At 46.5% G+C, this 25609-nt stretch overlaps 1 protein-coding gene across 2 annotated transcripts in view; it reads right to left on the bottom strand.

Annotated features, from left to right (window-relative positions):
• TCTE3 (t-complex-associated-testis-expressed 3) overlaps nt 1-25609 on the bottom strand; it is a 231029-nt gene that overhangs the window by 99201 nt on the left and 106219 nt on the right. Inside the window, exon 3 of one of the 2 annotated variants that reach the window (XM_029594218.1) lies at nt 22724-23478. The exons of the other annotated variant lie outside the window; for it this stretch is intronic. Coding sequence (XP_029450078.1) covers nt 23446-23478 — 33 coding nt within the window. The 3' untranslated portion in view covers nt 22724-23445. Of the gene's footprint in view, nt 1-22723; nt 23479-25609 lie in introns of those variants that run through there. 2 annotated transcript variants of the gene reach the window in all.

Genomic DNA, 25609 nt, shown 5'->3' with positions numbered 1-25609 from the left:
CTTTTTTAAATATATCCGAAGCAGAAAGCCTGTGAGGGAGTCAGTTGGACCTTTAGATGATCGAGGGGTTAAAGGGGCACTTAGAGAAGATAAGGCCATCGCGGAAAGATTAAATGATTTCTTTGCTTCGGTGTTTACTGAAGAGGATGTTGGGGAGGTACCCGTAATGGAGAAGGTTTTCATGGGTAATGATTCAGATGGACTGAATCAAATCACGGTGAACCTAGAAGATGTGGTAGGCCTGATTGACAAACTGAAGAGTAGTAAATCACCTGGACCGGATGGTATACACCCCAGAGTTCTGAAGGAACTAAAAAATGAAATTTCAGACCTATTAGTAAAAATTTGTAACTTATCATTAAAATCATCCATTGTACCTGAAGACTGGAGGATAGCAAATGTAACCCCAATATTTAAAAAGGGCTCCAGGGGCGATCCGGGAAACTACAGACCGGTTAGCCTGACTTCAGTGCCAGGAAAAATAGTGGAAAGTGTTCTAAACATCAAAATCACAGAACATATAGAAAGACATGGTTTAATGGAACAAAGTCAGCATGGCTTTACCCAGGGCAAGTCTTGCCTCACAAATCTGCTTCACTTTTTTGAAGGAGTTAATAAACATGTGGATAAAGGTGAACCGGTAGATATAGTATACTTGGATTTTCAGAAGGCGTTTGACAAAGTTCCTCATGAGAGGCTTCTAGGAAAAGTAAAAAGTCATGGGATAGGTGGCGATGTCCTTTCGTGGATTGCAAACTGGCTAAAAGACAGGAAACAGAGAGTAGGATTAAATGGGCAATTTTCTCAGTGGAAGGGAGTGGACAGTGGAGTGCCTCAGGGATCTGTATTGGGACCCTTACTGTTCAATATATTTATAAATGATCTGGAAAGAAATACGACGAGTGAGATAATCAAATTTGCAGATGACACAAAATTGTGCAGAGTAGTTAAATCACAAGCAGATTGTGATAAATTGCAGGAAGACCTTGTGAGACTGGAAAATTGGGCATCCAAATGGCAGATGAAATTTAATGTGGAAAAGTGCAAGGTGATGCATATAGGGAAAAATAACCCATGCTATAATTACACGATGTTGGGTTCCATATTAGGTGCTACAACCCAAGAAAGAGATCTAGGTGTCATAGTGGATAACACATTGAAATCGTCGGTTCAGTGTGCTGCGGCAGTCAAAAAAGCAAACAGAATGTTGGGAATTATTAGAAAAGGAATGATGAATAAAACGGAAAATGTCATAATGCCTCTGTATCGCTCCATGGTGAGACCGCACCTTGAATACTGTGTACAATTCTGGTCGCCGCATCTCAAAAAAGATATAATTGCGATGGAGAAGGTACAGAGAAGGGCTACCAAAATGATAAGGGGAATGGAACAACTCCCCTATGAGGAAAGACTAAAGAGATTAGGACTTTTCAGCTTGGAGAAGAGACGACTGAGGGGGGATATGATAGAGGTGTTTAAAATCATGAGAGGTCTAGAACGGGTAGATGTGAATCGGTTATTTACTCTTTCAGATAGTAGAAGGACTAGGGGACACTCCATGAAGTTAGCATGGGGCACATTTAAAACTAATCGGAGAAAGTTCTTTTTTACTCAACGCACAATTAAACTCTGGAATTTGTTGCCAGAGAATGTGGTTCGTGCAGGTAGTATAGCTGTGTTTAAAAAAGGATTGGATAAGTTCTTGGAGGAGAAGTCCATTACCTGCTATTAGGTTCACTTAGAGAATAGCCACTGCCATTAGCAATGGTTACATGGAATAGACTTAGTTTTTGGGTACTTGCCAGGTTCTTATGGCCTGGATTGGCCACTGTTGGAAACAGGATGCTGGGCTTGATGGACCCTTGGTCTGACCCAGTATGGCATTTTCTTATGTTCTTATGTTCTTATGAGGACCCATGAGTCTGATGTTATAGTGCTCCATTGAGAAAGAAAGTGGGACAGCCATCCTCCAACTTTCTGGTCAGGTAGTGGTGGCCGCTGACGAGCAGCTGGCTGTTGATAAGACTGTTGACGAAGATTGGGATACTGTTGTGGCCTATAGGCAGGGTAAGGACGATATTGTCGTCTAGGATAAGGTTTTTTTTATATGTACCGAAAGGTCGTTTAGAGGATGGTGTCTCATGCTGAGTTAGCGAGAGTACTGCTACCTTTTGTTCTTTTAATTTAGCAACAGTCTCTGTTAACTTGTTTCCAAACAAGTTGTCTGGTCTACAGGGAAGGTTGGCAAACTTTTCATGCACGTCATCACGTATGGCACTTGCCCGTAACCAAGCCAGTCTCCTGGCTGCAATGACATTAGCTGATGTTTTTCTAATGTTTCAAATCCTTCATGAATTGATAGCACGAGATGACGAAGACCTTCTTCCATATCATGGAATTCAGGTGGAGTGGTGTTATCAAGCGATTGTTACGGTTTAGCAATGTTTGGGTGGATTCTTGGGTACTGTGGCAGATGACCACGGACACAGAGAGGAGCCCCATAGGGAGCCACAGTACTGGGCTAGACTCAAGATGCACAAACAAAGATTTAGTTCTTTTATTGTACAGCTGATGTATACCACCAGAGGTGGCAGTAGTGAGGTGATCCAGAGGTAGCAGTCCAGGGACCCTCGGCAAGGGGACCCGTCTCACCAAGTTGGTATAGGGATATCCAGATGTAGACTTCCCCGCACGGCAATGCTGTGGATGAGACAGACTGAGAATAGATTACTCACTTAGATGTTAGCTGTAAGGTTAGCAATTCCACCAGGCAGAAGTAGATGGTAAAAGGCACTGAGGCAGGGAGAGCAGGCCCTCGAGGAGAGAGTACCTGATCCCAGTAAGGCACCTGAAAGTAAAGCAGAGGGCCCCCGAGGAGCGGGTACCCAGGTTAGAGAAATACCCCGAAGGGCAGAGAGGGCTTCCAGCAGCAGCAGGGAAGCAGCAGAGTAGCTTAGACCGGCTGAGACCAATCCTTGATAACTCAATGAGCTAGCAAACAAGTGTAGGCTATATACCCGGATATCGTGACGTCACTCGAGAGGGACGCCTCAGAGGTTCGCGCCAATGCTGGCATAAAGACGTGGGTAGCGAGCGCACCCTAGAAGGTCCTTGAGAGAATCATGGCGGGAGGCAACGCCATAGCCGTTCCGGGGACGCCGGAGAGAGCGGCTTGCAGACGCGGCGGTGTCCATTTTCCCAAGGCTTGCGGGAGGAGTCGAGAAAAAGGTGAGGCACAAGGGGCGAAGCAGTCTTACTCCGACGGACGCAACAGTACCCCCCTTCAAAGGGTTCCCTCCAGTCCTCCTACCTGGTCTTGATTTCTGAGGATGCATTCTGTGGAATTAGTGAAGCATCTCTTTATCTATGATATTAGCAAAAGGTTCTTAAGAGTTTTATTCAGGTCCATAACCTTTCCAAGATAGAAGGTATTCCCATACTCTGCCTCTCTTTCTCACGTCAAGGATAGAGTCTACCTTGTATTCGATGTCTTCTTCTGCATCAATAGGTGTAGGTTCCGGTGTCTTAGTTGAGAACTCACTAAGAACTAATGGCTTCAATAGTGAGACGTGGAATGCATTATGAATCTTTAGCGCTGATGGAAGTTTCAGGGTGTCCAGCCAGTTTAGAGTCGTGAGCCCAAACTAACAGCTTCTTTTCCTGGCTTAGCACAGCCCCTACGCCTATGTCTGAGGCATCGACCTCAACAATGAAGGGCCTGGTAGGATCCGGATGTCTGAGGCATGGCTTGCTCGAGAAGGCTCTGAGTTTCTGCAACGCTGTTACTGCCTCTGTAGACCAATTGGAGGCGTTGGCAACTTTCTTGGTCATAGCTATAAGAGAAACAGCTAGTGAGGAGTAGTTTTTAATGAATGTTCTGTAGTAGTTGGTAAATCCCAGAAATCATCTAAGAGCCTTTAGACCTGTGGGTTGTGCCCATTTCTTTATGCTCTCCAGCTTCTTCTGTGGGTCCATCTGGAAGCCTTGGTTGGACACAATGTACCCCTAAGAAAGGCACTGATTCCTTGTGAAAATCGCACTTACACAACTTGGCATATTGACTATTCTCGCGGAGTCTTTGCAGCACTCTTTTGACATCCTCCAGGTGAGTGTTCATATCCTGGGAGAAGATTAAGATGTCATCTAAGTACACTACGACACATTTGTAGAGTAAATCATGCAGAATGTCGTTCATCATGTTTTGGAAGTCAGCTGGGGCATTGCACAGGCCAAAGGGCATCACTAGATATTCAAAGTGCCCATTCCGGGTATTGAAGGCTGTCTTCCATTCGTCGCCAGAGCGAATGCGAACTAAGTTATAGGCTCCCTTGAGATCCAGCTTGGGGAATATCTTGGCTCACTGTAGTCTATCAAATAGCTCTGAGATGAGTGGTAAGGGATAACGGTCCTTCACAGTGATCTCGTTTAGACCTCTGTAGTCAATACATGGACACAATGTTCCGTCCTACTTCCTTACAAAGAAGAAGCCTGCACTAGCAGGAGACTTGGAAGGTCTTATGAAGCCTTTCTGAAGGTTCTCCTGTATGTATTCAGACATGGCTTTATTCTCAGTCACAGAGAGAGGGTAAACCCTGCCTTTGGGTGGTTCAGTGTTAGCCTTCAGATTGATGGCGCAGTCGTAGGATCTGTGTAGGGGGAGTATGCCTGCAGCTTTTTTGGAAAACACATCTTGAAAAGATGCATACTGAGGTGGCAACCCCGGCATCGATAGGGTAGTTGGCAGCAGGGTATTGGAGAGACCTCCAGACATTTACCATGGCAATCAGTGTGAAAGTTCCAGGGTGGTCCAATTGAATTGAGGCATATGCTGTTGTAGCCAGGGTAACCCCAACACTATAGGGTGCATGGCCTTCTCTAGGACAAAGAAGGAGATGGTTTCTGAATGGAGAGCACCGGTTCATAGACTCAGGGGTTCAGTGAGCTGGGTTACTTCGCCCGGTAAGGGCTATCCGTGAATTGAAGACAGAAGTAGTGGAGTTATCATGGCAGTGGTGGGTATCTGCAAGTGTTCCACTAATTGTCTCAGAATAAAATTGCCTCCTGCCCCTGAGTCCACTAGGGCAAGAGTCTCATACTCTAAGGGTCCGCAGATCAAGGATACCGGAATAGAGAGTGGAGAAGTGGGTGCAGTTAGACCTAAGAAGAGTCCTCACGCAGGACTTAGGTCTGCCAGTTTTCCCGGACATATAGGGCACGTCTGTACAGCATGGCCAACTTGTCCACAATACATACATAGGCCTAATCTCTTCCTCGTTCTTCTCTCTTTTGACGTCAGGCGACTGCGGCCTAATTGCATAGGTTCTTCTTTGCCAGCAACTGGAACCGAAGGAACAGACCTGGGTGTAGGTTTAACTCTAGTTTCACTCAGAAGGGGTCTTCTGAAAGTCTTGGTCTCTTGAACCTTGTTACGAAGTCGGCGATCAATCCTTGTTGCCAACTTCACCAGTTCAGCCAAGGTCTCAGGCATTTCACAAGCGGCCAGCTCGTCTTTTAAACGAGAGTTCAACCCCTCAAAGAAGAGGGTCCTCAGGCATTTAGGGTCCCAATGCAATTCAGACGCCAGTGTCTTGAATTCTATGGCAAAATCCAATAAATGTTTATTACCTTGCTTCAAGTGCATCAGCGAAGATCCCGCAGTGATATGCTGGGCAGGGTCATCAAAACCTGATCTGAATAGTTCAAGGAACCCGGCAAGATCACGTAGAATAGGATCATCACGTTCCCACAACGTCTAGGCCCAAGCCAATGCTCTTCTGTCCAGATACGACAAGATGTAGGTGGTCTTGGTGTAGGCTGAAGGAAAATGGTTAGGTTGCAGGGAAAAATGCATGCAACATTGGTTGACAAATCCTCTACATTTCCAAACTTCCCCTGAGAAGCGTGTTGGAGCAGATAGAGGTACAATTGTCTTGACCGCCACTTCAGGCGGTGTAACTTCTTTACCTGTGATGGTAGGTAAGTTCATCTGTGCATGCAGCTGGTTAAATACAGCAGTCAAATTCTCCAGCGCGTTCTGCTGTTCGGAGATTCACCGGGCCAAGTCTGGAATGGGCTGCAATGTGGTGAGCTGAGACGGATCCTTGGGTTAGCAATCTGTTATGGTTTAGCGGTGTTTGGGTGGATTATTGGGTACTATGGCAGATGACCACGCCCACGGAGAGGAGCTCCGTGGGGAGCCACCGTACTGGTCTAGACTCAAGACGCACAAACAAAGATTTAGTTTTTTTATTGTACAGCTGATATATACCACCAGAGGTGGCAGTAGTGAGGTGATCCAGAGGTAGCAGTTCAGGGACCCTTGGCAAGGGGACCCGTCTCACCAAGTTGGTATAGGGATATCAAGATGTAGACTTCCCCGCACGGTAATGCTGTGGATGAGACAGACTGAAAATAGATTACTCACTAAGATGTTAGCTGTAAGGTTAGCGATTCCACCAGGCAGAAGTAGATGGCAACAGGCACTGAGGCAGGTAGAGCAGGCCCTAGAGGAGTGAGTACCTGATCCCAGTAAGGCACCTGAAAGTAAAGCAGAGGGCCCCCGAGGAGCAGGTTACAGAAATACCCCGAAGGGCAGAGAGGGCTTCCAGTGGCAGGAAGGAAGCGGCAGAGTAGCTTAGACCGGCCGCGACCAATCCTTGCTAACTCAACAAGCTAGCAAACAAGTGTAGGCTATATACCTGGATGTCGTGACATCACTCGAGGGGGTGCGCCCCCGAGGTTTGCGTCAATGCTGGCATAAAGACATGGGTAGCACGCGCGCACCCTTGGAGGTCCTTGAGAGAATCATTGTGGGAGGCAATGCCATAGCCGTTCCGAGGACGCTGGAAAGAGTGGCTTGCAGATGCGGTGGTGGCCATTTTCCCAAGGCTTGCAGGAGTCGTCGAGAAAAAGGTGAGGGACAAGGGGCGAAGCTGTCTTACCCCGACAGATGCAACAGCGATCCCTGCTGTAAAATAGGTTTCAAAGATTGCAGACATTCAAAGAGGTATTGCGCCACATAAAATTGATGGTTTTGTATTTTGGTGTTTAGAACCCCTGATTGAGAAGCTCTTTAGCGAAATCATCCAGAGTTTTATTGTCACGACCTAATGGATTGTTGGAGTGTAGCCTGGTTTTCCTTGCTTTTTGCATGGCTGATTCTACAACCGCTGAAACATGTAGTAGTTGTACGTTAGTATAGAAAGGTGAGTCACGCATTCTGTATTTCAAGTCTGTTTTCCTCAAAGTGTGCGTCGTGGAAAACGGAGAGTCCCAGGACTTTTCTAAGAGTAAATCTAAAACTGGATGTGAAGGTAGTGCTGTAGGTTCAGCAGGAGTGTCAAAAATTTTAAGGAAGCCAAACATTTCTTGCCTGGGGCTGGTATCTTTTTCATTTCTACCCCAACTGGAGACCCACTTTTTCCAGAAATTAAGAGTAGGTTAGATCTTCTGGCGGGGAGATCGGCTCTGGTGGCATAGAAGACATCATTTGCATCCCACCAATCCTGTGACTATAGGAGGTGGCAACATCCACTCCTGAACAGCGTTGGAAGTCTATGGAGCTGGCTGTCCAAGAAAGACTCTGAGTTACACACAGAAGATGATCTTTGATGTCAAACATTGTTTGAACAAACTTTCTGCAGAGTTTAATCTTGGCCAAGGTTTTTTCCCTGTGATTTCCTTCACAGACTTCAGAAAGCGGTCTGAGAGAAGTGTTTCCAGTCACACTAGCACTGTGAAATGTAAGTTAAGACTGAATTTTGCTCATTAAAGTACATGCAACGTTTTGCCTGATTTACCCTGAAAGAATATTTAGCCAATTAATGTTTTTATTCTTTTTCTGCCGTCACACACCACAACGTCTGTGAAATTGAGAAATTACTACTTACCTGATAATTTCCTTTTCCTTAGACCAGACAGATGAACTTAGAACCACTAGGCTATGCACCTCTACCACCAGATGGAGATGGAGCAAATTGGACATTACTCCTGCAGTGACATTAGCCTGCCAGTAGTCGCTTATAAAGCCAACTGTAGCCAGATGCCCTCCCAGGCCTGCACATCCAGATGATAATACCTGGAAAAGGTGTATAAGGATGTTGTAGCTTGGCAAATGTCAATGGGAGACAACAAGTGAACTTCCAGCCATGACACTTCCTGAGCCCTAGTGGAATGAGCCCTAACGTGACTAGGTAACTGCTTTTCAGCATCCACATAGGCAGTCGTGACTACTTTCTCAATCCAGCGAGCTATTGTAGCCCATGAAGCTGGCTTGCCCTGTTTACCTCCATTATGAAGGACAAACAGGCGATCCATCTTCCGGAAAGGTTTAGAAAACTCCAGATACCTCACGATATGTCTCTTGACATCCAAGGGTCACAAGAGGAGATATTCCTCTGCATCTCTTTCCCTATCCAGAGACTGCAGGGAAATAGACTAATTAAAGTGAAAAACTTAGACCACTTTGGACAAAAAGGAAGGAACACTATGCAGTTGTATCGCCCTCTAGAATCAACCGATATTCGACAAGCAGAACAAATTGCTACAAGAAACATCATTTTCAAGGTCAGTAACTGCATGGAAAGGCTACGCATTGGTTGAAACGCAGGGCCTGCAAACCCAAAAACAGATTAAGATTCCACAAGAGTACCGGTAATTGCAAGGGAGGACGAAGACTCTTCACTTCCTTCAAGAAATGGGCCACATCTGGATGACCCGATAAGGATTCACCATTCACCTGATCCCTGAAACCAGCAAGAGCCGCTACTTGCACCTTTAAGGAATTAAACGCCAATCCTTTATTCAATCCATCCTGCAAAAATACCAAAATGAGTGGGATCTTAACAGAATGAGGAAAAAACCTCGATCTTCACACCAAGCCTCAAACACTTGCCAAACCCGAACATCGGCTAAGGAAGCAGATAACTTTCTCGCTCTTAGCATGATAGTAATCTCTGCTGTAGAATATCCACGCTTCAGCTAATGAGCCCTCTCAAGGGCCATACCGTAAGACAAAATTGAGTCGGATCTTTGTGAAGAATAGGTTCCTGCCGCAACAGATTCCTGTGCACCGGAAACCAGAGGGGGAGGAAGTCTACCAGGAGTCATTGCAGATCCGCATACCTTGGTCTCCTGGGCCAATCTGGTGCCACCAGAAGCACCCTATGTGACTCACAACCCTCTAAAACATTCTACCCAGCATAGGCCATGGGGGAAAGGTATACAGCAGCTTGTCCTCCGGCCATTCCTGCATGAGAGAATCGATACCCAAGGACTTCAGATCTCTTCTGCAACTGAAGAATCTAGAAACCTTCGTATTGCGAGAATTTGGCAGCAGGTCTAGAAATTTTTTATTTATTTATTTATTTAAGGTTTTTTTATACCAGCATTCAAGAACTCGTTCTCATCATGTCGGTTTACAGAAAAACAGGGGTGCAATAATATAACCAAAAACATAAATAAACGTGGAGAAGAGAAGCAGTTATAATTAACAAGGGCTAATGAACTGGGATTGTAAGAAATAAAAGAGATAGAGGAGGATAATTATATACAAGTGTACAAAGTAAATAAGGAGTCCACTATATATACAAGAGAACAAAAATAAATATGGAGTCCACTATATACAGCTACTAGCATAGGAATTATTGATGGATCTTGTTAGGTGGAGTTCGGGAAGGCTTGCCTGAAAAGCCATGTCTTAAGTCTTTTCCTAAACGTTAAGAGGCACGGTTCATTTCTGAGATCTGGTGGGATAGAGTTCCATAGCGGAGGACCTGCTGTGGAAAGGGCTCGGTCTCTCAAGGTTCTGTGATTAGTAGTTTTTACGGGTGGAACAAGGAGGCATCCTGTGTAGGCTTCCCTAGTCGGTCTTGTTGATTTGTGAACACGGGGAGGAATTTGTAGGTCGATTATGATATGTTGGTGAATGATTTTGTATAATAATGTGATGGATTTGTAAATTACTCTGAAGTGGATTGGTAACCAGTGGAGGGCTTGAAGGACTGGAGAGATGTGGTCTCTTTTTCTGGTGTTTGTTATTAGATGTGCTGCTGCGTTTTGGACCATTTGGAGCGGTTTTGTATATGAGGAGGGTAGGCCAAGAAGAGTCGCGTTGCAGTAGTCTAATTTGGAGAAGATGAGGGCTTGGAGAATGGTTCTGAAGTCTTTGGCGTGGAAGAGTGGTCTTATCCTTTTTAAAACTTGCAGTTTATAGAAGCAGTCTTTGGTCGTTTTGTTGATGTGGGCTTTGAAGTTCAATTTGTTGTCGATTAGCACACCTAGATCCCTTACATGAGTGGTTTGTATGTTGGTTGGGAGACAGACTGTGGGTTTATTATCAGGAGTTATGAGTAGGACTTCAGTTTTAGATGAGTTTAGTACCAGATTAAGGCTGTTGAGGAGGCTTTTAATTTCTAGGTGGCAGGATTCCCAGAATTCGAGGGTTTTAGAGTATGATTCTTTGATAGGGATCAGGATCTGGATGTCGTCCGCATAGAGAAAGTGTATTAAGTTGAGGTTGGTGAGGAGTTGGCATAGTGGAAGGAGGTAAATATTAAAGAGTGTAGGGGATAAAGAAGAACCTTGTGGGACTCCGACGGTCGAGTCGTGGCGAGATGATTCTTTGTTCTGGATTTTTACCTTGTAGCCTCTGTTGGTTAAAAATGATTTGAACCAGGAGAGCGCTAAGCCAGAGATTCCTATAGCAGCTAACTGTTTAATGAGGATCGTGTGGTTTACGGTATCAAAAGCTGCTGAAAGGTCCAGAAGGACCAGCAGAAATGATTGTCCTTTGTCTGTACCTAGGATGAGGAGGTCTGTTAGGGATGTAAGTAGGGATTCTGTGCCGCGATTTTTGCGGAATCCATGTTGTGAGGCGGAAAGCAGTTTGTTATCTTCAATGAAGTCTGATAATTGGGAGTTCACAAGCTTTTCCATAATCTTAGCAATGATAGGGAGATTAGCTATTGGGCGGTAATTGTTGGGGTCTTTTTGGTCCAGGTTGGGTTTTTTTAAAAGTGGTTTGAGTGAGGCTTGTTTGAGGTCTTCTGGGAAGGAACCTTGGGAGAGCGAACAGTTGATTATGTCAGCCAATGTTTTGGAGATGGTGTCTGGTATTGTGATGAGAAGTTTTGTGGGTATATGGTCCGCTGGGTGCGAAGATGGTTTCATTTTTCTAAGGATGGTTTGGATTTCGGAGGAGGAGGTAGGTTCAAACGTTTCTAGGTGAGTGTTTTTGATGTGGGGCATTAGAGCTTGTGTTAGGGGAGCGATATTGGAGGAAAGTTGAGTAAGAAGATTCTTGATTTTGTTTTGAAAGAAGAGAGCGAGTTCATCTGCTTTGGCTTGAGCTTGATTACTAGGGCATTCTGGTGAGGGAACTTGGGTGAGGGTGGAAACATAGTTGAATAAAGCTTTCGCGTCAAAGACTAAGTTGTGAATTCTGGAGGCGAAAAAGTCTCTTTTTGTTTTGGAGGTGTAGGCTTTGTATTGTTGTAGCGTGCGTTTGTAGGCTGAGAGTGTGCTGGGATTTGGGGTTTTCCGCCAGTTAGATTCCTTTTGTCTTAGTATTTGTTTAATCCTTCTAAGATCGTTTGTGAACCATGGTTGTTTTTTGGAGGCATCTGGGTGAGATTTTTTTGTTGTAAGAGGGCAGAGCTTATTGGCTATGGATTCCGTGATCGTATTCCAGGAGTGTAAAGCAGTATTAGGATCAGTGAGAATTATATCGGGAAGGTATTTGGTTAGTTGATTGGTAAGGTCATCTGGATTGCAGGGTTTCCTGTAGATAAAGGATGGAGAAGGTGTGTGACTGGTAGTAGATTTTTCCAGTGAGAATGATGTAGAAATCAGGGACTGATCAGACCAGGGTACTTTCAGATTTTTTATTGGAGAGGTCGATTTTATGCCTTTGTTGATAAAGATCAGGTCTAGTGTGTGTCCTGCTTTATGTGTCGGGTTTTTGACTATTTGGGAGAAGCCCATCGCTGAGAATGCTAGTAGAAGAGTTTGGCAGCTAGGTGAGAGAGCAGGGTTGTCCATGTGGAGATTAAAATCTCCGAGTATTATTGCTGGGGTGTCCAGGTTGAGGAGAGTTGTTGTTATTTCGATGATGGATGAGACGTCAGATTCTAAGAGTCCCGGGGGGGCGTAGACTAGAAGTATTAGGAGTTGGTGAGATGTGAAGAAGCCAATCTCAAGTTTAGTATTGGATTGGATCGGATGTTGAGAGAATTTGAGGTCTTTTTTAGTAGCAAGAAGGATTCCTCCTCCCCTTTTTTTCAGTCTAGGAAGGGAGAAGATATCGTAGGTTAGCGTCGGTAATTGGTTTAAAATTGCCGTATCTGATGGTTTCAGCCATGTTTCTGTTATTGCGCAAATGTCAGGCTTGGTGTCGGTGAGGTAGTCATTGAGAATTAGTGACTTTTTAGTTATAGATTGCGCATTGAAGAGAGATAGGGTGAATAGGGTGAGGCCTAGAAGTTGTGTTATCGGAGCTATTAGTATTGGTGTGAATGATTTTAGGTTGTGGAGGTTTGCTTGTCTGGTTAGATTTCTTTTCTGTGGGAAATAGTGATGTATGATTGGGATTGAGAATGTTGGATGCATTTTGGAGGCTGGATCCTTTTTAAATTGTATGTGTTGTTATATAGGATGCTTGATTCGATTGAGTGCAGTTGTTGAATTGATTTGTTGAGTTGTGGATGGATTTGAATAGATTTGTTGAGTTGTGGATTTGTTGAGTTGAGCTTGATTCTATTGAGTGCAGTTGTTGAATGGATTTGTTGAGTTGTGGAGTAGTTGCTGGGTGGATGTTGGAGTCCTGTGGAATTGTTCGAGTGTGGCTTCGGTTGAGAGGTTTGATTGTCTTTGTCTGGAGTGGCTGAGTGGGTGCTGTGGTCTTGTGCGTTGTTGCATTGTTCGTCCTGTGCGTTGTCAGTGTATGTCACCGGAGTCGTCGTTTTGTCTCTGGCTGTGTCGTCATGAATTGGAAGTTTCAGAGGGGGTGATTGAGTGATAGATAGTTGACTTGGATGGTGTAGACGGTCCTGTTCTGGCACGCTAGAGGCCTTGGTGGATTTTAGTAGGAGTCCGGCTGGCTTCCTATATTGATTAGGGTGGTTAGAAGATGTAGGTGGAAGAAATGGGTGGTCAGGGCCAGGGGCTCAGGGGCTGCACGAAGGGGCGCACAAAGGGGCTGGCCCCTTTGTCGCGCTCCTTCGGCGTGCGGCGCCTCGGATGTCCGGGATTAAAAACCTTGCGTGCTTCTCCTGGATTGGTTGAGGAAGATTGGAAATAGGAGGGCCTGTCTTGTGGCTTCCTGCGGCGGTGGGCGGAGAGCGGATAGTCAGCCGGATCGGCGCGATTTCAAGCAGGAGGAGGTAAGTGTGTAACTTCCCCGTGGCCGGGGCGGGGGCCCACGGAGGTAGGGCGAGATTTAAAGGCCTTACCCCGATGGGCTCAAGCGCCGGCTGCGCGGGCCTCTCTCCCAGCACCTATCTGCTCCGGGGACCTGCTTTCCACGTTGCAGTCTGGCAAAGAGGGCGACTGCGATCGGGCCGGCGTTTTTAAATTTGGCACGGTCGCGTTGATTTCACGTCACTGGCGCGACTGGGTCGTCTGGCGCGACAGTCATCGGACTGTCATTCGGTGCCGGCGGGCCTGGCTTGTGGCTTCCTGCGGCGGGGGGGGAAGAGCGGATAGTCAGCCAGATCGGCGCGATTTCAAGCAGGAGAAATGGAGAAATGGAAAGCCCCAGCAACCCACTATCAGCTGAAATGCCTCATCCAACAATACTCATTCTCCTGGGTTCAGACTCTCCCTGCTGAGAAAGTCTGCTCTTAGACTGAATTTTCCTGCAATATGTGAGGTTGAGATCTGCTGAAGATGCACGTCTACCCTTTCCATAAGTTGGTCTGTATCCTGCAACACTTGCTGGCTCTTGCTTCCTCCCTGCCGATTGATGTAAGCCACTATCGTTGCATTTTCTGGACCACTTGACCCTGCAACCTGCTGCTGAACTGCAAGCATGCCAACAGGACTACCTGGGCTTCTAGCCGATGTATATTCCAGAGATACTCTTCTACACTCCAGTGCCCTTGTGCTTTCAGTCCTGACAGTGAGCTCCCTAACCCTGGAGGCTCGCATCTGTCGTGAGTACTAAACAGTCCATTAATTTTAGGGAAACTCACTTTCTTAGATGATCCACTTATAACCATTGCTGTAATTGAAAGCAAACCACCATTGGCAGGTGGAGCCAAATCAAATAGTCTTGAACCTGTGGGCTCCAATGAGACAGTAGGTAGCATTAAAGAGGATACATATGTGCCCTCGCCCAGAGCACTACTTCCAGAAATGCCACCAAACTGAGTACCTGTAGATAGGACCACACTGTCAGGCGTATAGTGTTTATCAGGTACACCTGTGCCATCAACTTCTGAATATGATCTTCTGGCAGGAAAACCCTGCCCTGCTTTGTGTCAAACCGAACATTGATACAAGTACAAAAAATTTAATTACCCAAAGATCCAGGTAAATCTTGGTCATCCTTTGAACTGTTAGTTCTCTAGAAATTCGCTCCATTTTATCTAATTTAACACCTGCCAATCATCCTTGGGATCCGATTTCTCTAACATATTTTAAACTTTGTCTTGACTGTATTACCCCCACTATCACAGATATAGCAAATGTTGCTTACCTGTAACAGGTGTTCTCACAGGACAGCAGGATCTTAGTCCTCACATATGGGTGACATCATCAGGATGGAGCCCAATCACGGAAAACTTCTGTCAAAGTTTCCAGAACTTTGACTGGCCCCTGACTGGCCCCTACTGGGCATGCCCAGCATGGCACTAACCCTGCAGCCAGCAGGGGTCCCCCTTCAGTCTTATTTGATAGCTACAGGCAGTGCCGAAAAAATAAAACAACAAAACGTTACGAACCCAACACCGTGGGGGCAGGTTTCGTGAGGACTACCATCCTGCTGTCCTGTGAGAATACCTGTTACAGGTAAGCAACATTTGCTTTCTCACAGGACAAGCAGGATGGTAGTCCTCACATATGGGTGAGTACCGAGCTGAGGATGTCCGAACATGCACCAAATGTACCCAAAGGCGTGCACCAGGCACAACAACTGGGGTGGAATTTGGTAGAGGGCATCCTGAACCCCACCGGGCAGACGGAAGGGTGTAGGTACATCACGTTGGAAATAGGTTACGCAGGACAGATTGGCCGAAGATGGAACCTTGTCTTCCGGCTTTGTCCAAGCAATAGTGGGCTGCGAAAGTGTGGAGAGAACTCCAGGTGGCAGCCCTGCAAATGTCAGGAAGCGGCACCGATCGTAGGTGTGCTACTGAAGTCGCCATGGCCCTCACAGAGTGTGCTTTAACACGGTCTTGAAAAGGAATGCCTGCTTGCTGATAGCAAAAAGATATGCAGTCCGCCAACCAGGAGGAGAGAGTCTGCTTACCCACAGGTTGCCCTAGTTTGTTGGGATGGAAAGAGACAAATAACTGAGTGCTCTTACTGTGGGCAACTGTACGGTCTAGGTAGAACACTAGAGCCCGTTTACAGTCAAGGGTATGCAGAGCCTGTTCCCCTGGGTTGGAGTGGGGCCTGGGAAAGAAGATAGGTAGTATGATGGATTGATTAATGTGAAACTCCGAAACTACCTTAGGCAAAAACTTAGGGTGAGTGCGGAGTACCGCCCGGTCCTGCAGAGTTTAGTGTAAGGCGGATAGGTAACTAGGGCCTGTAACTCACTAACCCTGCGAGCTGAAGTGGTAGCCGAAAGGAAAATCACTTTCCATGTAAGATATTTTAGGTCACAGGAGTGAAGAGGTTCGAATGGTGGTTTCATGAGCCGCCCTAGAACCAGATTAAGGTCCCTTGAAGGGGCCAGAGGACGCAGTGGAGGATTGATATGGAGCAAGCCTTTCAGAAAACGTGTTACGAGGGGTTGTACCAATATATGGACATCTTCGACACCTTTATGGAAGGCGGCTACCGCACTGACATGCATTCTGATGGAAGAGGTCTTTAGACCTGATTCTGATAAATGCCAGAGATAGTCCAAAAACCTTGGGATTGGACAGGAAAAAGGATCAAGGGATTGCGAAGAACACCATGATGTATACCTTTTCCATTTATAGGAATAAGACTTTCTTGTGGAAGGCTTCCGTGAAGCAATCAGGACACGAGAAACCGAATCTGAAAGGTTAAGTGGTTGAAGGATTAACCTTTCAACATCCATGCCGTCAGGGACAAGGCCTGAAGATTGGGATGGCGTAGACATCCGACGTTCTGAGTGATCAGAAGCAGGTCCGTTCCCAAGGGAATGTGCCTGCGGATGGAGAGATCCTGGAGTATGGGAAACCACACTTGGCATGGCCAGTGAGGTGCTATCAGGATCATGGTTCCCTTGTCCTGATGGAGCTTCATGAGAGTCTTCGAGAGAAGAGGAAGTGGAGGGAATGCATAAAGCAGACCGGCTGCCCACGAGAGGGAGAATGCATCTCTGGGCTGAGAGCGCTCACTCCGAATGAGGGAGCAGTAATTGTCCACTTTGTGGTTCTGAGGGGACGCAAAGAGGTCTATTTGGGGATAACCCCATTGTTGGAAGAGAGAGGTCGCTACCGAGGGGTTGAGAGACTCAGTTTGTCCTCCAAGACATTGTGCACTCCCGGCAAATAGGTGGCCCTGAGGTACATCGAGTGGGAGAGCGCTTCCGCCCAAATCTGCGCAGCTTCCTTACACAGAAGGAAGGAGCCTGTGCCTCCCTGCTTGTTGATGGACCACATGGCCACCTGGTTGTCCGTCTGAATCAGGATGACGTGATTTGATAGTCAATCCTGAAAAGCTCTGAGAGCAAATCGCATTGTTCGAAGAAACCAGGAAATTTATTTGGTGTTTGGCTTCCTCTGGAGACCAAGATCCTTGTGTCTGTAGATCGTTCACATGAGCTCCCCACCCAAGGTTGGAAGCGTCGGTGGTGAGAATGAGTTGAGGATCTGGTAGGTGAAAAGGCAGTCCCTGGAGGAGATTGTTCTGATCTTTCCACCAGGCGAGAGACAGACGGAGTGCATCGGTGATGTGGACAATGGTTGACAGAGGCTGAGTCGCTTGAATCCATTGTGACCTCAGAGTCCAACCCACAGTCAATCATGGTCCTCCAAACAGAGCCTATCATAACTGTGTTGGCTCTACCAACGCCATCATCATAGCTGCCTTACTGCAGAGTATGATGACAAACAAAATGTCCACGGGTAATCCATCACTAATGACAGATGATCACACAGCCTTCTAGCACAGGTCCTGACGTCAAATAAAATACTTCCATACTCATATGTGAATGGCTCCCTGGAGCATAAGCCTTTGGCTGATCCCGCATTACCCATGTGTCGTCCATATGGAGGTGGCAGAACACAAGAGGAGGCTGCACAGGGTGGAATGTATGGATGAAGGGGGCTAGATATACGGCTATGCAGGTGAAGAGGTACATTGGGGTATAGCCCACTCCCCTTTCCTAAAATGTGTAGTAATCCTGTGCAGCACCAAACAAGGGGTGGTATAGGAAGAATAGGTGATCAATGAGCGGGAACAATGGATCTGTGCTAGGTGTCTGGATAGAGAGTACCAGCCTTTCAGCACACAACATATGGGCAACATATTCCAGAGCTCTTTGGAACAGCTGCACATGGATGGGTGTCAGTGACAATCCATTAGCTGACACACATAAATATACAGCAACAGCTGCTTCCACGCTTGCTACTTGCAGTGATGAGGACGACAGGGGTTCAGACAGGGTGCCAAACTAATGTCTTGCACTCTCATAATATTGGAACCATTTGTGGGTGATAAAGTATGTTGGATTAACTGCACTGTCACCCTCATACTGTACAGTACAATGGTAGGCTGGCCTGGAAGTTGAACAGTTGGGATGATGTTAGGTCTGCACTCTGACCAGACCCGTATCTCCACCCAGTCTGCCCACAATATATCAAAGGCCATCCCACCCAGCTTCTGTAAATGCCACAGGTCTGTGTGTGTCTCTGCCATTATGACAAAGATGTTGCTGGCCACAGCACCAGCCAATACCAAGATGGCATATCGGGGTACAGGTGGTACCTAGCCTCTGCGTAACACACCCGTCCTCTGCACCAACCACTCTCAGGTGTGCCCCTCAACCATGATACCATGCCGATTTACACATAGAGCCTTCATGTACTGTACCATATATGTGTGCACCCTTATGGCAGCAGGCCACATGCCTGCACCTGGAGATGTCCTCCACAAGGGGATGTCAGAAGGGCCAAACTAGCCATGAGCCCCTGGTATTCTAGGCTACAGTGTGGTAATACCTGCCACTTGGCCAAGCACATGTGCATCCTTAGCAATTGTGCTCCATGCAGCGCCACAGTTATGTGGTCCAGGAGGTCAATTAACTGGATGCGCATAGGTTAAACAGTCAGAACGATACATGCTGTATTCTTGGACATGGCAACCTGTCCTTCATGAGGTGGAATGTGTCAGGGAAGCAAGCTGTGCCTAAGGGTGCCAACAAACAGCATTGCAACGTTCAGCAGAGCTCTCTGCTTCAACGACAGGGGAGAAAGACCGATACTTCACGCATATCCAGCATAGCTCTCTGCTTCAACGACAGGGGAGAAAGACCGATACTTCACGCATATCCAGCATAGCTCTCTGCTTCAACGACAGGGGAGAAAGACCGATACTTCACGCATATCCAGCATAGCTCTCTGCTTCAATGGCAGGGGAATGAAGAAAAGTGGATCTATATACAGACAACCAACAAGGACTGAATAACATAGGCGGGGTAAACAAGCATGGGTGTAGCTTGCTTATTGCGGTGGTTACTACCTCTGACTAATTAAGCTAGATATTTCACTTAGATGCAGTTCCAACACTGTTCTCTACATTAAGGGTGGGGGTGGAAGGGAAATAGAACCAAAAGGTTAATAAGAGGCAAGAGTAACAGATAAGTACGAGAAAAAAAAAAAGTACAAACCTTGCTGGGCAGTTTGGTCTTCTGCCATCATTTCTATGTTTATATATATATATATGCAGTGTTGTACCTGGACTGTGAAGTACTACATACACAGGCCACACAGTGGGTTTGACATCTAGGCAACACCTTACAGCATGTATGGCAAGAGGTAGAAGGCTCAGATTCCAGATGTCCAATTATAGTGGCAGACCATCTGTCAAGGATTGTGTCCTCCACGGCCGCACAAACCTACTCATAAAGGAGTACAGAAGCGTGGGACACACGGTGATACATATAGCTTCACATGTTGGGACTATGGCAATGTGTGACAGCCTATATGTGGACAAGACCCCTTAAGCTCGCTGCCCAACTATGTATTCCACTGGAGCTGCCGAACAGTGGTTATCCCAGTCAGTGCTAACTGAGCTGTGTGCAACAATAGAGGGAATATGGCCCACATATGGCCCTACATGTCCCTCCAATTGAGAAAGATGCACCCAAAATCGCTCCATTGGGAGGGTATGCGTCCCATTCACATGATGTCCCTCAAGAAAGGCTTGCAGGTACAGGAGCTTCAAGACGGAGTATGTAGAAGAACAGGGGTGAGGTGGGTATATTATGTGATGGTGTCACAGGTCATACAGTATGTGCAAACACTAATATTCTGCCGATACTGATGTGTGAGCAACATTCGTTACCTGTAACCTTTTGAACAGCACACCTGTAGGGAGGAAAGTCCACTGGGGTTCTGCAGCATGTAACTGTTTGTTGTTGTGTTAATAGTCATTAATGTATACCTAATATTTTACAACACTGACAGATACGTGTCAGTGGTCTGTACTGGTTTTCCAAACATGCACTATCAACAATGTCAGTAAACATTGGAGAGTGGCTCGTATATCAGTGTCTGGCGATGTAATATTTGTGAAGAGACTGTAGGACTGTATACTACAGTGTTGCCCGTCAGTGTTCACATGTTGGACGTGCACACACCACAGCTGGGAGACGCCACCGGAGGGATGTGTGTCACAATGGATGATGACCACATCTTGCAACCTTTGGCCTTTTCTGCCCATCCAATTAATATATTGGTAGTTAACAGTGACTGCACACCAGCAGTCACCACTCCTGTGTGCACATGGACACCAGATAGACACACTTAAGGCCTGTTGAACAATCCTTACACAGGTTGCACCATGTAAACGGGTATGACACATTAGCATTAATATATTAAGCTCTCCCTACGACTTGCAACAGCCTAGTAACCTATCTGCTGACAGTCTGTACAACTGTGTTAATACACGGCATGCAGATAGCTACATAACCCTTCCCAGGCATCACCTTTCAGTGGCCCACAACCTTAAGGCTAAGATAGTAACTATAGGAATCCTTCCCTGCCATACAAGGAATCAATGTACAAGCTACCATGTGGTGTATATACACTGATATATCAGTATGCACAGGGTACATGCTTTGCATGTGCAGATGAGAATGGCTACACACTATTGTATGCCTACAGCACCTGGACATTTAGCATAAGCATGATCCACCACTATAATGGATGTCCTGCATGGCACCAGCAGTTGGTAATCTGCCTGTCAGTCACCAGGAGTTGGTGGAAGGCATCTTCCGTTTACCAGCACATGTGAGAGACCAATATAGGAAGCAAACTCAGTTTGTACCCTAGCATTGGTTTGGCTCACATACGTGGCGTTTGTCAGGCTCAGATAGCTATAATACTGAACACTGCTAAGAAATACGTGTTTTGAGTCATCACCACCGACAGTGGCTGAAATGATCACTGCAATTTGAATACACTGCTGCCCACCCCTTCCCCTTTCCTCACAGATCATAAAAGTATGCATACATCAGAACGCTCCCTTACTGTGCATTGATTGTACTGAGGGACAGTACCTTTTCTACTGTGAGGGACATGTGATGTATTCCCATAGGGGCGGATTTTCAGAGCCCTGCTCGCGTAAATCCGCCCAAAACCGGGCGGATTTACGCGAGCAGGGCCCTGCGCGCCGGTAAGCCTATTTTACATAGGCCTACCGGCGCGCGCAGAGCCCCGGGACTCGCGTAAGTCCCGGGGTTTTCGGAGGGGGCGTGTCGGGGGGCGGGCCCGAACCGCGCAGCGTTTTCGGGGCGTGTCGGGAGCGTTCCGGGGGCGGGCCCGGGGGCGTGGCCGCGCCCTCCGGACCCGCCCCCAGGTCGCGTCCCGGCGCGCAGGAGGCCCGCTGACGCGCGGGGATTTACGCCTCCCTCTGGGAGGCGTAAATCCCCCGACAAAGGTAAGGGGGGGGTTTAGACAGGGCCGGGCGGGTGGGTTAGGTAGGGGAATGGAGGGGAAGGTGAGGGGAGGGCAAAGGAAAGTTCCCTCCGAGGCCGCTCCGATTTCGGAGCGGCCTCGGAGGGAACGGCGGTAGGCTGCGCGGCTCGGTGCGCGCCGGCTATACAAAATCCATAGCCTTGCGCGCGCCGATCCAGGTTTTTAGCAGATACGCGCGGCTCCGCACGTATCTACTAAAATCCAGCGTACTTTTGTTTGCGCCTGGAGCGCAAACAAAAGTAGGCTATTCGCGCTCCTTTTAAAATCCGCCCCTTAGGCGCAAACAAAAGTACGCTGGATTTCAGTAGATACGCGCGGAGTCGCGCGTATCTGCTAAAAACCTGGATCGGCGCGCGCAAGGCTATGGATTTTGTATAGCCGGCGCGCACCGAGCCGCGCAGCCTACCCCCGTTCCCTCCGAGGCCACTCCGAAATCGGAGCGGCCTCGGAGGGAACTTCCTTTTGCCCTCCCCTCACCTTCCCCTCCCTACCCCACCCACCCGGCCCTGTCTAAGCCCCCCCCCTTACCTTTGTCGGGGGATTTACGCCTCCCTCCGGGAGGCGTAAATCCCCGCGCGTCAGCGGGCCTCCTGCGCGCCGGGACGCGACCTGGGGGCGGGTCCGGAGGGTGCGGCCACGCCCCCGGGCCGTAGCCACGCCCCCGGGCCCGCCCCCGGAACACTCCCGACACACCCCGAAAACACCGCGCGGTTCGGGCCCGCCCCCCGACACGCCCCCTCCGAAAACCCCGGGACTTACGCGAGTCCCGGGGCTCTGCGCGCGCCGGTAGGCCTATGTAAAATAGGCTTACCGGCGCGCAGGGCCCTGCTCGCGTAAATCCGCCCGGTTTTGGGCGGATTTACGCGAGCAGGGCTCTGAAAATCCGCCCCATAATGTTTATTCTGCAGGGTCCCCCTTAGCACCCTCCTAGTACATGAAGCTAACTGTAAGGTATGTCAATGGCAGGTGCAGATGTTGCTGTACTGAATCTCAAACAGGGGGCATTTAGGAAACTCTGCATTGTTCCAACGTGTGATGCAGCATGCTAGGTGTGGCGGGTGTAAACCAAGGGCACATTAGGAACATAAAGAGGACACAAAAGGTGGCAGGTTAAACCGGATATTTATTCCTGACAACATTGTGCAGGGTATAGTATTAGATCAGCAGTTTAACCATACATTAGACATTCCTAGGTAGTCATTATTTGCAAGTACTAGATAGCTAATTGCTCCCAAATGGTCTAAATCCATGCTACATCACTCCAACATAAGGAGTATACTGCACACATATATGCAGGTAGTGGGTGTTATCTGTACTGGCAAAAGCATGATTAGCTAGTGTAACCGTTAGATAAGAGGCAGTAAAGAGGTCCAGACAACTGATCCGCAAAGAAAAACCTTTTATTGCCAGCAAGATGCAGCTAAGACAAAGGCTTAGAACAACTGCATGCCACTCCCCTAAAGGAGCAGAATTTTATACATTCTTTCTAAGTAGGCGTAACTTACAATCAGACCATTGCATATGTCAATTGACAGACATAATATTGGACATTTTCTAGCAGCGTTAATTATTACAGTACAAAAATGTAATTATAAAATGGTAGTGCGTTCCACTGTGTGTCAGTACGTCAGTACGTAGTGCATTTCAGTGCGTGTCAGATATTAGTGTATTCAATATGGTGCGTTTCACTGCTGGCGTTGTTAATCAGAAGTTTTCAGTTTCTCACATTCAACGGTTGCGGTTGTTCAGATAGGAATCTGAGCTCCTACATTCCCCCCTTTGATACTTCAACTTCTTTAGAAGGCGTAAGTATCACCTTATGAGGTAGCTGAAAAGACAAACATGTAATTAGTACAACATTTATTGTTAAGGACCCTAATATTCTGTCAGGTTGTTGTTTTCTTCCCCGGGGTTGAGACGAGGGGTCCCTAGAGGAGCACCCCCCCTCCCTTTGTATCCGGACTTGATCCTAACAAGAATGGTGGTCCTTGTTAAACTTAACTTTATTGTAAATGGTATTTAAAAGAAATCTTCATAATCTGAATCTGAGGGGAGTGTTGAAACTGAAGTATACTGATTCATCATCATAATATGAGCTGCTGCTCTTTGGTCAGCTATGGTTTCCATCATTGTACGTAAATATCTGAGAATAAAAGGAAGACATAAAGGGATTAAAATACAAGAGATTAAACATAATATTATAGGAATGAAGAGTTCCTTAAATCCTGGGATGGAAGATATCCAATTAGGCATTGATGAAGTCCAATCAAAGGCTCCAGACCAGGTTTGTACAGGAACATGAGCTAATCGTACCATGCGATCAGTAATTTCTTCAATAACTTGACTCATCATCAATCTGTAAACAACAATTAGAGAGATTAAATTTTCCACATACTCCACCTTCCTGAGCTAGAAGATAGTCTAGTGCTAATCGATTTTGATATACGGCAGTGATGAGTTTAGTGTTTTGTTTGGCTAGAATATTCAGGGCCATTGCTGAGTCATTGGTAAGTAATTCAAGTACTGCTTGAAGTCTGATAATACGATTTAACATGTAGATTGGTGTTCTGTATCCATAAGAACCATCTTCAGCCCATGTTGCTGGTCCATAGTATTGAACGATGCGTTCTGGTGGCCATTCTTTATCAGTCTTTATCAGGCCATTCTTTATCAGGCTTTACAGTGCATTACAGCCACTTTGCGAGGTAACCATACTGCATCTAGTAATTCATGTATTTCGGGTGCATTGTTCAATTGTTTTCCTTCTGCAGTTAAGAATCCTCGTTCTTTGTATAATGCTCCATGTACTTGAATTGTAAGAAAGGCATATTTAGAATCTGTGTATATATTGACAGTTTCTCCTTCTGCCAATTGTAGAGCTCGAGTAAGGGCAATTAATTCAGCTTTTTGTGCAGATGTTCCTGGAGGCAAAGGTTCAGCTTCAACAATTTCATCTTCAGATACTACAGCATATCCAGCAAAACGTGTTCCATTAATGATTTGACTGCTTCCATCAGTGAATAAAGTCCAGGCTCCTTGCCAAGGCTGATCCCTTAGATCTGGCCTACTGGAGTGTATTGTAGCCATGACTTCTTCACAGTCATGGGCAACTGGTTCAGGTGCTGGCATTAGAGTAGCCGGGTTCAAATTTTTACTGTCTTGTATTTGAATTTCAGGTGTTTCAACACAGTAAAGCTTGATATTTGACAAGACGTGAATTAATCATCCATTTTGGTCCATGAGTTTCCAGTAGTCCTTGAATAGTATGAGGAGTTGTTACTTGTAAAGTCTGTCCAAATGTTAATTTAACAGCTTCAGGTAGCAGTAAACATGCAGCAGCAATGCTTCGAAGACAACCAGGCCATCCTTTAGCAACATTGTCCATTCCTTTTGACAAATATGGAACAGGTCGTTCCCATGATCCTAAAGTTTGAGTCAATACCCCAATGGCCATTCCTTTCTTCTCATCTATGAAAAGATGAAAGGGTTTTGTTATATCAGGTAACCCTAGAGCAGGAGGTGAGATCAAGGCTTCCTTCAGTTGATGTAAATTCGTCAATTCTTGTTTTTCCCATTGAAAGGGCTGAGATTCTGCTTCTTTACCTCGTAGTTTATCATATAATGGTTGAGCAATAATTGCATAGTTTGCAATCCAAAGTCTACAATATCCTGCAGCTCCCAAAAACGCACGGAGTTCCTTTTTACAAGTGGGTACAGGTTGATCTCTTATAGAACTAGTACGAGAGATTCCAAGTCGACGAGTGCCTTCTCTAAGACGAAAACCCAAATATTCTACTTCTATTTCACAAATGTGCGCTTACTTTTTGCTCGCACGATACTCCTTCGAGTACAAAGTCTTCAACAAGTATAGGGTTGCTACCGCACATTCATGGTATGCTTCCCTAAATACCAAGAGATCATCCACATATTGCACAACTGGTCCATATGTGACCTGGTACATCTTCAGGTCCTTAGCCAGTTGCTCCGAGAACAGAGTGGGTGAATTTTTAAATCCTTGGGGTAGGCGAGTCCAAGTATACTGCTGCTTTTCTCCAGTTTGCGCATTTTCCCAAGTGAAGGCAAATATTTTCTGACATTCTTCTGCTATTTGAACAGAGAAGAAAGCATCTTTGAGATCAATAACACTGTACCATTTGGAACTAGAAGAAACTTGAGCCAGGATTGAATACGGATTTGGCACGAGTGCTACCAAATCTGCCACTTGAGTATTCACTTTTCTTAAGTCTTGTACAGGCCGGTAGTCATTAGTACCG

This window comes from Rhinatrema bivittatum, chromosome 3, assembly GCF_901001135.1.
Source record: "Rhinatrema bivittatum chromosome 3, aRhiBiv1.1, whole genome shotgun sequence".
Classification (NCBI taxonomy): Eukaryota; Metazoa; Chordata; class Amphibia; order Gymnophiona; family Rhinatrematidae; genus Rhinatrema; species Rhinatrema bivittatum.
Note: the sequence above shows the minus strand (reverse complement) of the source record. Positions and strands in the feature narration are given on the sequence as shown.